Below are 16,836 nucleotides of genomic sequence, written 5' to 3'. Positions count from 1 at the left end.
TGTAATGGCATGTGTTTTTAGCTAAAACAAGCTGCAGGCAATTTCATTCTAATCTATGTATCTATTGAAACAATATGACATCGATTTCGCATCAAGAAAGCATATTTCTGGAAAGCCATGAAGAAAATTGGTTAATATACATTCTAGCTTTTGGCAGAAAATCCCTCCATATGATTAATAAAAATTGTAGATGCAATCTTAGACTGAATATCGAGAAGACGAGTTTGTGTTAAGTTCTACATCATCTCAGTAAGTCATCACTAAATGTAAACTGCTGTCTTCAACTATTTGTAAATCAATCATTGTCGCACAAGGATTCCGCTTCACTTAATTTAACAGGAAAAAAATTAATAGCTATACTAAAACCCTCAATTCTGAAAAGTCATGAAAACCCTGATTTATTTTCCGACGCAAATTGTACGAAACAAAGCTATCCGGGACTGAAGAGTTCTTTAGTAGATTGGATACCTGGAAATAGAATCCAGTTAGTATTGCTGGCTGTCATTTCTGTGAAGTGTCAATGCCGTAGAGAAAAATTTTGTAGAATTTGAAAGAGTGAATCGTCCATAAATAATAGAGTTGTTAGTTTCTGTACATTGATTGATTGGGTGGTGGTGGGGAGAGTGATGGATGTCCTCAGATGGAGCAGTGATTTGGGGACACCAGAGTGTTGTCATGGGGACCGGCTGGAACAAGTGAGCAGATTTTGTTTGTGACATCTATTATTGCTCAGATTGGATTGTACAAAGAGATTGAGAGATAATATAATAAATGGAAACGCGCAGCAGAGAGGGATGAGAAATGGTGCTATTGTCCCACTGTTTGCACAGTCTGTTGGGAAATTCAGGGAAAAGGAGAGGACATTTTCCATGTCCCGCTCACAATCTGTATAATTTCAATAGCAGCATGAGACACAATTTTGTAATTAATGGCAAGATACGGGTAGCACAAACCACATTGTTAGCCCCCATTGTTTGATTGCTAACATGATGCAATTAATATTCAATTACTTTATCTTGATCGTCTGGGTTTTTAATGACAGAAATTGAAATGGATATAGATTGTAATTATTTTTGGAACCAGTGTTTATAATAATTGTCTAATAAACATGATTCTAATAGTTTTATTTGAATGGAAAGTTTTTCTTTAGCCAAAGATCAAAGAAAGACAACTCCCTCGTTTTTTAATTAATTCCTTGTTTGCTTGCATGAATTTTTTTATTTTATCCCATCATCATCATCATCATCATCATCATCATCATCATCATCATCATCATGCTTGTGATTTTCAACTTACATTTATATAAGGAGAAATTTCATATTCCATCTACATGTATTATATGGCTAGCAATTATGATCAAGTCTCCTCTTTATATCTTACCTTAGCTGTTTGATAAGCAGTAGTATGCTAACCATCTGATGATTATGATGATGTACTTTTGTTTGTGTTCCTTGCTTTTATTTTTTTGTTTGCTTTTTTGTTTATTAAGGTCTAGACCCCGAAGAGCATGTTGAGTTAACAGCCATGGACCAAAAGGCTCATAGGATGTGTTCCAAAAATAACAACAAAACTCCTCATTTTTACACATACCAGGAAGGGTCCGAGGGTGAGGAATCCGAACAAAATCTCTCTGTGTCCACTAAACACGCCTCCTTAAATGTCAATCATCAGGGCTCCCAGTGCTCAATGTCATCCAATGAAATGGACAATATGCATTCTGTGCGGAATGAGGTGGTTTCCAGGCTGTCAGACTCTGACCCTGACAACCAAACTCAGCATGTTCACTCACCGCATGGCCACAATAAGTTCCACCATGCAGGTAATGATTGTACATCACAAACAACTTTTAGAAACCAATTTCATATCAAGAATATACAGATGTACTTTATTTGCATCATCTTTTTTTTTTGCTATCTAGACTAGAGGTAGCCAAAACATATTACAAATATCAAAATCTGTTCAATCACACTCATTTATACATTTATGCAACATGCATTTTGCATTGGTTTTGAACTGAATTTTGTATGTGTAATCAAAACTGCTCTAAGGTAGAGTGAAAACTATCAATTTCGTTTGTAAGTCCTATTTTATTCTTATTATTTATTTTTATTTTTATTATACCCTAGTCACACAAAGCACATTGAGGTGATATGATAGAGAAAATCCAGCTAAAAAATTGGGAATTTTTATAGCTGAGAAGTTGTTTGGGGGGGGGGGGGGTTAAAAAAAAGGTGTTAACTATAGTTAGCCATACATAACTAAGCATGAGTCCATTTAGAGATCCCAAGAGTAAAGTTCTGAGTGGTAGACATTTTGCATGGCATTGTGTCATCATCCGTAATGTGCTTGTTTAAAAAAACACAGAAGGGGAAATGGCTGTTTTAGCCCCACTCTCCACTTATTTGTTTGAGTAGCCCATTTCAGAAAAAGGCCTGCGTAGAGAGAAATGACTTTTGACATGCAATGGCCCAAGTCTTGGCTACGATTATACAATGAATAAAAATGGGGAAAAGACCATCATCTGTAATATTTCAATTTACTCATTTTGATCATTGCTGAGACCTTACATTTCAAGAATTTAGGATAGTGAGTGCTTTAAAGGACTTGGGCTGATAGAAATATTTTGAAAAAGTGCACTTATCAATGCAAAACCTCTCTATCTTTTTTAACATATTAATCTGCAGATTGTTTTGGGATGGGGTTATAAAAAAAGGAAGAGAGTGGAATAAGTTTTAAAAAAAAGGCCCAAGAGGTCAAGTTTTTCGTGCTGGATCTGTGATGTCTCTTGAGGGTATCAGAAATTGGACAGTTCAGGTTCTCTCTGACCAATCATAAAGGGAGATTTGTAGACTTCAAACCTGTCGGCTGATCAGACGTGTATATTGCTTAAGATCATATCTGACAGCAATTCATTTATTACACTTGACAGTTGAATATTTACTGCTGAATTGAGTTAACCACCAGAAACCCCTCATTTCATCTGTCTATTACCAAGATATGATTTGACATAAATGTATTTGTTTTTAATCAAATTGATCAAAAAGGGGATATAGCCAAATGAGATTGAGAAAACAATTGCAAGATTGTAGATCATAAGAGTTTATATTATTGCTTTGAAGAATATGGTATATATTCTACGTAAAATTAACGTATGATGTAATTTGAGCATTTACTGTTATTTACAGTACACATACACTTGCTTAATGCCAAGTGTATTTAACTTAGTGCCAAGTTAGTGCCCAGTGACACATTGTCCAGAGAGTAAGTCTGTGTAGTGTAGGTTTGTATTGATTGAAAGAAACAGACATGTTGATTTCCATAAATAAGAAGAAAATGTCAGCTTTCCTTGAACAGCAGCCGGCCATTTCTAACAACTGATCTCTTTGTTTGCACTACAAGGCAAATTGGAAAAGTTATTTTTGTGTCTCCTGAGACCAGGCATGGTGGAACATTCATCAAAAGTTGCAAATTGTTTCCCTGACCAAAAAAAGATATAACTTATAGGCTGCAGGAGTTTAGATGGAATAGGAATTGTATACAGTTAGAAAGACGCCCAATGTAGTGGTCAGAATGCTGTGGGCAGATTAAACATTCAGACAGTCAAACGCTCAATCAGTACTATATCAGTGAATCGTCTATCTATCTAGATGGGGTTCCCACTTCTCCTTATATTACTTGGTTGGAGCCAAAAAGTCTGCAATCTTTAGACAATCTAGTGATATGTCCAAATTGAGAGCTGTCAAGTGTTGGAATCATGGGATATGTTGACTAGAGGAGTTCTGATTGGTTGTCAGGGTTCCAGGATTGATTCAGCAGAACTGAACTTTGGATATCTGTCAGACTCTGTATTTTTTTGGAAAAAACCCCCTGATATTTATCTGGAGTAAATATTGTTTGTACTGATGAAGAGAATATTTTCATCCACTGACATGTTGACTAGTGATAGTTTGGACAATTTGGACATGTGGTCCTCTAAGTTCTATGGTCAGTGTTAGACAGCTAAGAGAGACTTTGAATTGATTATTTTTCTAAATTTTATTGGTCAGAAACGTTATTGCCTTTGGTTTTTTTTCATTAGTCATTTCACAAAATTTGATAATAATTCTATGATGAATTGTATTTTTGATAAAACTCTGTAGTTTAACAATTGACTGTTTTTCCTTTCTAGCTACAGCACCAGGGGGTCTTCCACCGTGCTTTAACCCTCCTCCCCCACCCCCACCCATTGAAGACATTCCACATCAAACAACAGTGCCGCAGAGAGTAAACCGATGCATGGGTCCCTCGTATCGAGGCACGTACTCGGATGCTGAAATGTGCCATTGTCGCGGCCACTATGTGGACTCAAACACTGCATTACTTCACAATCACCACAATGTAAGGGGACATTACTCTGACAATGAGAACCCCTATCACAGGGGCCACTCCTGTTCCGACAGTGAACACTATCACCAAGTGAGACAGTGTGTGTATTCTGGAGAGGAGAGTGATTTTGAACCACATTATTTGGAGCAGACAGCTTCTGGCAACGTCTTCATTCCAGGTCTGTTCAATTTTGTTTCTTGTAGCACTGAAAAAAGGGATCATGAATATCAATATTCTTAATTATAAGACTTTCACCTCTTGATTTTTAAGAAATATATATGAATTGTGACGTGTTGATTACAGATGGACAACCTCGGTTTCCACGCACAGTGCCAAGGTCGGGGTCAGTGCCGATGTCAAGGTCAGGAGAACTAGTCAGTCCACAACCTGTCCGACCCCAGTGTTCTAACACTGTTCCCAGTCACTTCATGAATGGAGACCATCACAACTCAGAAAGGTAGGGCTTAACATGCAATCCATTGATTTCCATGTCTTGCAATAATGTGGCTAATGTGTAAAAGTTATCAGCAAACCTTGGCATGGATTTGTAATGATTCTGTTGCTGTGATTTCTTGCCTTGATCATGCACAATTCTTAAGTCTGACAAAATATTTATTTCTGTGATCAATGAGTCACTTTATGGCATTAAATGAGTCTGCAGCAGTTTCTTTGACAAAAATAAAGATGCATCAGATGAGATAAAAATGGATATAAGGTGGATTTTGCTGGAAAACAATAACTATCTCTATTTTCTTGAAAATTATGTTTGATATTTCCATATAAAGTTTGTTGCTGTAAAAGTTAACGTGCCCATGCCAAATATATCATATTGAGTGCTGGAATATAATAGGATTATACCCCTATGCCAGTAAAATAACTTGGTGTTAGATGTCAAATGGCAGTCAACTGCTATTAGCGCAGAGACCATATTCTGCCCTAAAATAGATTAGCATTTTGATCAGAAGCAGTTTGATGCATCTATATAAGGTCCAGTATAACATACGATCCTGCCAATGTACTTTATTGGTATTTTGGCACAAAGAAATGTATTCAAATTAGGAGTTGAGTTTCAGTAAATAGAAATTAGCCAACTGCATGCTGAGGTGATGTCTCTTTTAATTAGTATACCAGACTTGAATTAGTATACGCTAAGGGAGGCTGGAAAAGTGTACAGTGCCTGAAAATGGTGAATTTAGGATGGAGAATTGATGGTTTAGTCATCCAATGAGTATTGAGAGCTAGGGCAAAAGATAATTTAACATGTTCTCTGTATGCAGAATGGAGTCAGACTTTCTATCAATCTGCCTTCATTTCCTTTCTTCTGTTATCATTCGACAATTCTCTATTTAAATTCGATTTCAATCTCCCCAGAGAACCGAAATTTTGCAGTTTGTATAACTTGTGAGGCGGATTTCTATCGGATAAAATCAGATGAACTTGCAGATATTCCTGATATTCCGCAGACACCACACTAAAGGCTCTTTATGGAGAACTGGTGTATAAGGCAAGCGGTACCAATGGGATGAAACAACGCCTCTGTTTATTCAGTGGTTTTGTCAAGAGATTGACCATTTTGATCGTTGCTTTAATATCGCTGTCCTTTTCTTCCCAATAATTGTGGAATCCGACAGTCCATTTTTCTTGTATTTAATTTCACACTTAGATTTATTCATGGCTTTTTGGTCTTTGACTGAAAATATGAACAAAGAGTGTCCAATTAGATAGAATTAATGGCTGCAGAGACTGTTATGTAAATAAGGGATAGAAAATCGGGGACCAGTAATCCCTCAAACATTCAATTCATTCGCTCCCCAAATACATTTTTTTTTTTTCTGTATTAGTAGTAATGCTCCAATGTTATTGATGCGGCACCAGAAATGCCTCTCTGTGAGTGCCATTAAGAGGCCAATGTTTTCTTTGTGGTGTTGCTGTTGCAGTTAAAACCATACTGTTGTCTGACTTTTATTGAAGTTTCATTGAAATCTTCAGGAAATCAATTAACTTTGTTACATTAATGTTCTAGTATTTGCATGTTCTATAACAGCTAAATTTCTCCCCATTTTGCAATATAACAAAGATTCTAACAGCATTTTGCACTGGAATGCTGCCGGAGGCTATCCAGAGTTTTCCCCTACACAGAAACAGAGCTGTTTTGCTTGTGTATTGATAGATTTGTCAATAAAATGCTTGTCTATGTAACTCTTAATTGATTAGTTCTCCTGGAACTACCAGAATCACAAATTATGTTCTCTTTTTTTTCTGAGAGGTGGAAAGAGAGAAAATTTTGAAAATTGATTATCCAAGGCAGATACATAATTCTTCATTAGATGCTTCTCGTACATAAAAGGTGTCGGCCCCACAAAAGGAAGAAGTCATCTTTGCTGTAAGCCACAGAAGGCCGAGATCTCTCTTTCAAAACGATAAAGAAAAAATGGAATTATGAAGTCATGTTATGCATGTCACAATTCGGATAGTTTAATGGCAGAAATATTACAGTGACATTTGTTCTTCAGCCAGAGCACAATCAAGCTACTGCCGTAATTACTGTTTTCAAATGCTTTTTCACAGTCAGAACAATTGATGATGATGTCACTGATGCAGTTGTCTGTAAGAGCATGCACACGAACAAAATCCAATATCGGCAATTCCGACCACAAAACGAAAAACTGTGAAAGATGTTTCTATACAATTAGTGGTGCCTTTTATAGCTCTTGAGGACATTTCGCTTTTTTAAAGTGTAGAGCAAAAAAGGTGTTATGCTCATTTGCATACAAAATGGTTTGATACAAAATGGTGCTTGATATGATGAAGAATTGAGTAGATGTGAATTTTCCTGCTGAGAGTTTAATTTTCAGTGACAATTCTCTTTTTCACTTGAGGGAATCCAATTCAGAAAAATCCTCCTCGGCAGTTTGGTCATCTCGAGAGATTGAAAACTTTATATCTGATAGCGATAGTTGACACTTGACAGGGGAGGTTCAGCCAAACTCCGATGTGAATTTCTCGGAACTTGATTAATCAAGAGCGGCTCAGTTTAACTTATCTGGACTTTTGCATTACAGGCAGGCCTTTCTTCCCCACAGTCATTGTGGTTACCCAGGCAATATGACATCACCACCCCGATCCCACGACTGTGGCTACACTAAATTCGGCAATACACCCCACTACATGAAACAGAAACTGAAGCGGTGGAGCTGGAAGTGGGCGGCCCTGATCCTAGTCATCATCTGTGTGGGGCTCCTAGCAGCCACCACCTACTTTGCAGGTATGTCTTTTTGTCATTTCTTAAGAATTCGGGTTTTTTTATTCTAAGCTGTCACTGATTTTTGGAGACACTTTATTCCCTTTTGTTCTTGGCATGCAAAATTGTTGAACAGATGCTCATTACCAATTCTAAAATAGGAAAGATGCTATCAATACTTGATTTTGGATATTGTAAATTAAAGTTCTTTTCATGACCATTTTAATATAGAGTTTTGTTTTATTCATGGAATAAGCTATTCATTTGATGATCATTTAGTTATCACAAGGTCCTACTAATTTCCTATATGGTTATTCCAACCAAGCTATTTACTAGATTCTCTTCTTAATGCATTCAAATTCTGTACTGATATTGATAGAACTTTTTAAAAAAAAATTGCCTTCCCTGACAAGCTTTTTCGTGTTGGAAATTTACCTTTCATTAAACATTTGATGTTATGATGTATGCTGTGTACTGATAATTTGAAAGATTAACATGCAGACATTTTAAAATTTCTGACAATATGCATACTATTAGATACTTTAGTCAGATGAATTTAAAATTAGGTAGAGAATTTTGTCATCGATTGAATTCGAAACTCTGCTGTTTCTTCATCAACAAGTGTTTTTCAACTTCTTCCAATTATTTCTCCTCTTGGGAAGAAGCAACAAGATGATTTCCTTAACAAAGTCCCCACGGTACCGTTTGGCATCCGTGACCGATGAGGAATGTCAGGCGAGAGGAGAGAATCTATTGTTTACCACAAATTGTGTCGCGATTGTCGAACCTCGTCAGAAGCTATAGGATCAAGGTGTCACATGACCCATCAAAGAGCATCCTCCGTGGACCAATATTTATTGTACCACCAAATTATCTCGATTGAAAACGTAATTTGAATTGAAAATTTATGAGATAAATGGGAAAAAGGAAGATAATAAAATGTAAAACATTATTGAGTGCATATTCATTGATGGCTGTATGTAGGTTTTGCTCAATAGTTAAAATAATGAAAAGATCACATTCGCATGACAAAAGAGAGAAAAAAGGGAGAAAAATTGAATTAAAACACTACGCAGGAAGCTGATCAATATGGGGAATCTTAAGTTTTCTGTAACCAAGACATTTTCAAGAGCCAGCAATATTCTACATCGATATCAAGTTGGCTCAAGTTGGTATTGCATTACGATTCAAGAAAATGATGCAATAAGCCTTCATGGAGAATTGTCAAAAGCTCAGCGTCTCTAGCATGACAGACATGAGTTGACCTTACTCCACAACACTTGAACTCCTGTCACTTTTCTATTCACTGTCCCTCTTTGTATCAAAATGAACATTGTGAGATGGTCTTCTCCTAATTGACATTTTTTCTTTCAGCTCATTTGACATTTGAAAAGAATGAGAAGAAAGAGGAGAAACCTGGTGCCTTAAACCACACAGGTACAGCTAGAACACAATATTGATGGATTTGATTCTTAGCTGGCAAGAATAAAAAATTGAATTTTTATAACAATCTTCCCCTTATTACTTTCAAGAGCTTTCCTTTAAGTGTTGTATAATTACAGATATATGAATGTATAAAGGGCTGCATTATTATGCTATGTGCTGAAATAAAAATAATCAGATTAAAATGTGTATTGACCTTGCTCCTTGCATTGTTTCAGTGTTAAAGTTTACCCAGACCCCCTTGCTTCTGGACGGCGACAGCCCAACCTACATAACCATCTCCCCACTGACCCTCTGGCAGACCTACTTCATCCAGAGCGATTCCAAGTTTGTCAAGTTCGATTTCACCATTCCAAACAGTGCGCGTCTGGCTATCTATGGCCGACGGAACTTCCCGCCTACCATCGCTCAGTTTGATTTCTACCAGGTGTACGATGGAAGTACAATCAAAGAGCCTGAATCACAGACTTTCAGAAACCGGGTAAGTATCCAACCACTGTATTTAGATATCTAGAAATAGACCAAAGAAATCTTAGTTATTAGGTTATTAATGAAGATGGGTTTGGAATTGAAATGTTTTGTATATTTATTGTTCCAGTATAAACGATCTCTTCCCGATAAGGAGACAGCCATGATTCAGCTGATGGAAAAGGGCAAGTGGTACCTGACCATCTACAATGACCGTGATCAGCCGCAGGAGATAGGCGTGGCCAGGAGAACCGTTGGTAAGGCTGTTTACACTAAAAATGTTTCTGCATCATATGGGAGCAATCTAATTGAAAGTATTTTGTTGCAATATAGGCAAAGAACAGTGCTATTATTTTTGGTTTCCCTTGCATGTCTAGAGGCTCTCAATTATTTTCAATTCATATCACAGTTGAACAACAGTATGTATAGGAATTGTTTATAGTTGATTAAAGTTCTAATATATATCAATGAACTTCTCCTTGACAGATTTCATGGGAACCAATTGTGAGAGTAACTGTTACGGACATGGTCTCTGTGACAACCAGGGGAGGTGTCAGTGTTTTAATGGTTACAGGGGACCATACTGCTCAGAACGTAAGTCTAACTGTACACAACGAAACAGAAATGAATTGTTTTAATAAAAGCTTTTAGAAGCAATAATGATGAGGATAGTATGACTCAATGGTAAAATTCTATCCTTGGTTTCCACCCATAGCTCTTTGATTTTCCCAAACACTAGAAATAATTTAGACACTGCGCTATAGCCTAGAGAAAATTACATTGAAAAAATATGAAGCCAGCGTGAGAAATTGTATCCTCTCAAAAATATCAAAAGAAGAATTCCCTGATCCAATTGAGCGCCTTACTTATCAGCCAGCCTGATCACATGACCAGCCACATGGGTTTCGGACTATTATGCCATCTGCTTTTTTTCTGGGTAAATGATGCTTGTTGCAGGACATCAGAGATATTGCTGTTCCTAGGGAGACTATAATGTGTGCAAACTAAGTTAATTCTATACCCTGTGATTCATAGGTGTTGATTAAAAATTACTGGGGGGATTGTTGCATTATTGGGTTTTGATTGATCTGAACTCCTCTGCTTGGGATAGCCATTGAGAATCTGGAAATTTGTTTTTCATTCTGTAGCTTTTTATCTCTGATATGCTATGAGCAAAAGTTAGTTTAATGTTACTTCAATTTGCATTCAAGCTCAAAGTTAGTGGGCGTGTTGACGTAATGATGACAACATGCATGTGCTGCATTAGTTTTAGTACCGTATTTTGATAATTATGAACTAAAGAATCTTGATGTTAATTGACTTGTCATGAACAATGAATGGGGTGTGTATTATAATGGGACCCAGAATAATAAATCATTTGTTTATGCCTATAACAAACAATATTTATTTCTTGAATGATTGACATAAAGTTTTACAGAATAAGACAAGCAACACAATAAAGCCAAATAAAATGGAAATTATAATATTTTGTAATTGTTATTAATCGCAAGTCCAATAAATTCAAAATCATTTATTTTGCCAGGTGAATGCCCCCACCTTTGTAATGGTCAGGGAGAATACCGCCAGGGTGTGTGTGTCTGTCACGAGGGCTGGAAAGGGGCGGAGTGTGACATCCCCGCCAATAAGTGCGAGAACCCGACCTGTAACAACAGGGGGCAGTGCATCAATGGCCAGTGTCAGTGTGAGAAAGGCTTCACCGGCCCGCACTGTGGAATCGGTGAGTCCGTGTTTTAGACCACGCCTCTATGAATCACTCTAACCAATCGGCCATCATATCACATACACACATAGTTTGCAATCTTGCTTCTTTAAACATTCTTGTAATTATTTTATTTTTCTTCTTTAGTTTATTATGTTTTTCTATTTTGCACAAAGTAGTTACTTTAAGTATATTTTTATGTTTTATATGTTGATATTTTACAATTTAATCTTTACATTAGACATAATTTTGTTTGTCATTTATCGTGGCATTTTCTTTCGCTGTGTAGTCTGATAATGAAATATTTACTTTTATTTGCAACCTTTACTTTCATATGCTTGATATAATTTGCTTTACTAATTTTATTTTATTTCTGATGAGATTGTCTCATATGTTGTCTGCACTATATGTAATCTTTAGAGTCATGCATGCCAAACTTCTCTGAATTCTTTTTTAAGTTTGAAAATCATTGCATGTTCAGATCATGTTCACAAGCATCTTTAATTTTATTCTGTAAATTGAATGCACAAAAAATTTTGTTTGTGAAAAAAATATCAAAAGTAAGTTTGGGCTATGTTGATGAGTGACAACTGTGAGATAATCTCGTGTGTCTGGGTTATTAACACATCTCTTTGTCACCACAGTGACCTGTATTGACCCTAGTTGCTCTGGTAACGGGCTTTGTCACCTGGGTAAATGTGTCTGCTATAAAGGGTTCAAGGGAGACCACTGTCAATTACCCGACAAACTTAACCTGACTCATCTCTGTGCCCGCGACTGCTCGGGGCATGGGCAGTTTGACTGGGACACGGGCCAATGCATCTGTGATAGATTCTTCAAGGGCAAGGATTGTGAGCAAGGTAAAGGCAACTGCCTGAAATTCAAGACTGACCCAGTTTTTGTTGCCTTGACCTATTTTTGCCAGATTTGGACTCGTAGATGTCCACAATTAATCTTAGAGTTGACATGCACGGAATGCATTTTTTCTTGAAAATAATCAACAAACTCCAATTTAATTGACAAAATCTTATAGCATGAAGGACTGAAGGCATAACTCAAGTGCATGGTGTTTTGAGCAGGTTCCTACTGATTTGGGGACAACAGCATGGTGTTTTTCTTATCCCCATCCAGCCCAAGTTTGAAAACAAATGTAGAAATTACAATTGTCAATTAATATTTGGTGACAGTTACTAAACTACTGCATAGAACTTCCCACTAACCGTTTAACATTAACACTTCTCTTTTGAGAGCTGCCTCACATAGAATTCTGTAGGAAATGGTAGACATTTAGTCCTGAACATTCACCTTTTGTAATGTGATTTTGATCCAAGAGACAGAGAGAGGAGAATGAAGCCATTATATTTATGACCTGTGATGATGAAATGATGACATGGAGGAAATAAGGTGTCAAAAAAATCCCCATTCAAATGACTGCCATAATGGACGTATCAGAATAGCTCTTGTGCCATTATCAGATAATATTTCAAATTTGCTTGACACCCTCATTTGGACTCGAGCATGATGAATCCCATTATCAATTCGTGGTTTTTGTTATTTATCATCCTTTTTTTCTCTTTGTCTAAATTAAAATCCCTCACATTCCTGAAAATCCAATTACCATTGTGAAATTGAGTTGTCAGTTTTTTTCATACTTCATGATATAAGTTTCACACATCAGAATATAATTTGAACACTCATAGAATAATTAAAACAGATTAATTTTCTGCCAGCATGGATATTTATGCTCCAAATGCATGCAAGTGAATTTTTTTGCAGATAAGAATTTTTCAAAATTTTACATTTATGCACATTTGATGTAAAAACTTCGAAAGCTGGGGTATTTCTTTTACCTGCATAACATTATGTATTTCACATGTTACTTATAGCAAATTATAAAGATCTCTCTTAATCATGAAAAAAATTAGCAGCAAAATTCTCAAAATAAAAAAAAATTGATGAACGTAAACTATATTACAGGTCAGCTCTCATTCCACATTGGGAAGCTTGCAGGTACTAACTTGATCTGCATGTCCCCGATTGCAGTTTCCTTAAAATAACTTGCATTTATCAATGTGTTGTCACAAGTAATAAACAAACAAGCAGAATTATGTATATAATATATCATTGATATTGTTTATTTGCTGGAATTGTATTTTGCATCTATTTGAAATTTTTGAACCCTAACATATATGTTGTTCATTTAAATAATGCATATTAAAACCTAGCTACTATAATATTTTCTAACTCATGAACAAGTCTATAGCTGCAGGAATAGCATGTTCGAATTTCTGTGTTGTCGATATACACTTCATAATACAGTAGATGAATATTACTCAGATTTTTTTCATATCTTCAAAACTTTTTTTTTTAGTATTTTAGATCTTTATTAAATTTTTTTCATTCAACATTTTATACTATATTTCTTGAGTCAATAGTTTTCTGTATTCTTTTATCTTTTAACTTACAGTAACTTAACTTATTTTCTAATGCTGTGGAAAATGACAAACCTTTATCATGCTTTGATAATGATGTTTAGCCTGATATGTGGTGACTGGGTAAATTTTAGAAATGTGTCGTCTGCGCTGTATAAACGGATACTGTCACAACCAGCGCTGTGTGTGCGATGAGGGATGGGGTGGAGTCTTGTGCGACACACGTAACTGTGACCCGCGCTGTGATGGAATTAAGGGCCAGTGCGACAAGGGAACGTGTATCTGTCGAACCGGCTGGAATGGAAAACACTGCACAATAGGTAACATCCCCGAACCTGGCAGCCATTTTCTCAAAAAATATGCCGTCTGTATGTATGACCCAGTCATGATGTTAAAATGAAATGTAAATCCTTAATAAGCATATTAGTTGTGTTGAATATATTTGAAGACGAATGTTGTTTAATCTTCCATATTGACATTTATTTGATGAAAAATGTTGTTACAATCGCATATTATGTAATAAATTAATATTCACACATGTTATATTTGAGGGTTCTCCTAGCTTATATTGTAGTTCTATATTTTTAGAAATTAATGGATTAATTATAATTAAGTACATCAAAATCTTTCAGAGCAAATCTTGAAAGATATAATAAAAGATTAAGAGGACCTTCTGCTTCTGAAGCAATTGAAAGTTAATTAAGTTACAACTTACCGGTACATAAAATATAATGTGTGGCACAAGAGTTTGCAATGGTATTGAATAGTCCATTGATATTTTGACAGAAACTCTCTCTTTGCATTCTTTAACTGCTGCCATTTATCAATTCTTCTTGCACTCATTAACGAATGCTTATACAATTAGTAATCTTGGTCAAGGATTTTTATCGTTTTTTTCTATTGCAACTCTTACATTAATTAATTAATTATGGTTCAGGTGGAGGTAAGGGACTATAGTATTGATTTTATAACAAATGTGCTGTTACTTTCTGCAACATGTCTATTTGTTGTAAGTAAAGAATCTACTTAAATTAAATCTGATGAATTTTATAGGTTACAGGAAAGGGACATGATATTTTACAACCAAGGCTGAATAAAAGATTTTAAACATTTCCTCTGAATTGCCATAGATTATTTAAATCCTATATCTATTAATTTTAATGTTACCAGTACAGGACAGTATATCTACATTATTCAGGTACTGTTATCCCCTGATTTATGTGATCTCTAAGTGCTGACTTCAGTTTATGTGATCTCTAAGAGCTATATTCTGTTTTAGATGGATGTCCAAACTCCTGCAATGGCCATGGTAGTTGTCGTCGCTATGGAGACAAGGGTTACAAATGTGACTGCCATGCTGGCTGGAAAGGAAACGGCTGTGATATTGCCATGGAGATGATGTGCTCCAATGGTGACGATGATGACAAAGGTAACCAGACAGAACACGCATAGCTTTTTACTTTTAGTTAAGATATAATTGCTAGAATTTTAAGACACTTAAATTAAAATATAGAAATGTGAATAGTGTTTATTTTGTGTCCTTAATCTTGTATAGATCTTTGCAAAACAAACTGAAAAAGTTTATACACAAACTGATAAATGAAAATAATATTAATGAAATATAATAAACGAGATAGTACTACAAGAACATTTGTTCTTCATGGCTTGAGGCCTCTGTTGTCTTGTTGTAGATGGACTGAGGGATTGCTTGGACCCGGACTGTTGCTCCAGCGCGGCTTGTGCTCAGAACCCATTCTGTCAGACCGTGCAGGACCCCGCCGAAATCCTCCTCCAGAAACCAAAGCCTAGCTCTACTGCTTCGTTCTTCAAGAAGATGAAGTTCCTTATTGATAACAATAGCATACAGAAGGAGACCTCAAAGAATGCCTTCAATGAAACGTGAGTATTCTGTTTTGATACCAACATCCAAAAAAGTTCTCCAAATGTCTGAAAAATTTATGATTCATTTTTTATTTTAATTAGTTAAATTGATTGTCTTTGTGATACATGTATAATGCCAACAGATGGAGGAAAGTAGACAAGGAAATAAAATTTCATCCTAATTTTTTGAGTTATCAAAGGAATCTCATGATTATTTTATCAGCCAGTTAAAAGTTTTGAATACAAATCAAAATGAGTCAACGTCTTAAGCATTAATATCCCCCAAGTGAATAATTAGACACCTGTTGTTCAGACAGATTTTCTCTGATGCCCAAGTGTTTTCTGCATAATACATTTTTATGATATATATCATCTAAAATAAAAAGAGATCTTTTATCAGACTTAGCAACCAGTGAAGCAATTTAATGCAATTTAATGCAACATGGTAAATCTTTATAAAAAATGGATGATAAATATGAAGTTTAATTTGATAAGAGGGTTGGAATGGAAAAAAGGGACCATTATTTATTGATGAAGAGAAGTCAAGTAGATTTGGTTACCAGAGGAATACTTAATTGAATTGAAAAACAATACTCACAACTAAGTTATCGTGCCTTATTGTGTATTGATCGTCTATAAATAGGGTACTGGGGTCTTGGTTTCAAAGCAGCAACTGACTTGAAGTTTCTTATTTCACAGAAAATGGAGAATTAAACATTGCTGTAACTGTTCCACAGACTGATTTCAATCTCTGGACAGTAATTAAAAATTTTTGAGATATTTATGACTGTCACTATGAACTGATGAATATTTTTGAACAACACAATCAGTATAGGAAATAAAACTATTATGAGAATCAACACCTAACATCAGAGAGATTGAAAGCTTTGCTCAAGCTCTGCAAATTGATTCCACAGAGTGTTCACAAGGGAAATATATATAACATCAACAAGCATGCAGTATTGAATATCAGAAAGAATTTATTTGCAGACGTCTAGCCAATTTGATGGTTTTGCTCTTTAGTTGACCGTTTTTTATATTTTCTCTTTCAGACAAGTTTCTGTAATTCGGGGACGTGTTGAGACACGAGATGGCACTCCTTTGGTCGGTGTCAAGGTCAATGTCAGAATTCAGCCCTTGTATGGCCACACCCTCACCAGAAATGATGGAATGTAAGTCTGCCCTGTCTCCATGCATGAAATGAATTCTTCAGCAGTGTGCAAGTTGGTGCATTGCAATCGTTTTAAACCTGAAATTCATAAAGTTGTTTGTTTGAATTGTCTGTT

General features: G+C 35.8%; 1 protein-coding gene across 18 annotated transcripts in view; it reads left to right on the top strand.

Moving 5' to 3' along the window:
- The window catches only part of LOC105324492 (teneurin-m), a 67,064-nt gene that overhangs the window by 40,100 nt on the left and 10,128 nt on the right, over positions 1 to 16,836 (top strand). For 12 of the 18 annotated variants that reach the window (XM_066075744.1, XM_066075745.1, XM_011423583.4 and 9 more), the window contains 15 exons: positions 1,490 to 1,819; positions 4,169 to 4,543; positions 4,669 to 4,822; positions 7,428 to 7,630; positions 8,981 to 9,043; positions 9,268 to 9,530; positions 9,648 to 9,774; positions 10,004 to 10,111; positions 11,061 to 11,255; positions 11,882 to 12,097; positions 13,215 to 13,247; positions 13,804 to 13,989; positions 14,949 to 15,098; positions 15,361 to 15,568; positions 16,603 to 16,722. In XM_066075744.1, the coding sequence (XP_065931816.1) occupies positions 1,490 to 1,819; positions 4,169 to 4,543; positions 4,669 to 4,822; positions 7,428 to 7,630; positions 8,981 to 9,043; positions 9,268 to 9,530; positions 9,648 to 9,774; positions 10,004 to 10,111; positions 11,061 to 11,255; positions 11,882 to 12,097; positions 13,215 to 13,247; positions 13,804 to 13,989; positions 14,949 to 15,098; positions 15,361 to 15,568; positions 16,603 to 16,722 (2,731 nt within the window). Of the gene's footprint in view, positions 1 to 1,489; positions 1,820 to 3,855; positions 3,985 to 4,168; positions 4,544 to 4,668; positions 4,823 to 7,427; positions 7,631 to 8,980; positions 9,044 to 9,267; positions 9,531 to 9,647; positions 9,775 to 10,003; positions 10,112 to 11,060; positions 11,256 to 11,881; positions 12,098 to 13,214; positions 13,248 to 13,803; positions 13,990 to 14,948; positions 15,099 to 15,360; positions 15,569 to 16,602; positions 16,723 to 16,836 lie in introns of those variants that run through there. The other 6 variants (XM_066075747.1, XM_066075746.1, XM_066075752.1 and 3 more) reach the window with 5 other exon arrangements.

The sequence above is a fragment of the Magallana gigas genome, chromosome 2 (assembly GCF_963853765.1).
Source record: "Magallana gigas chromosome 2, xbMagGiga1.1, whole genome shotgun sequence".
NCBI classification, from domain to species: Eukaryota; Metazoa; Mollusca; class Bivalvia; order Ostreida; family Ostreidae; genus Magallana; species Magallana gigas.
This window is presented reverse-complemented; position numbering and strand designations above follow the sequence as displayed.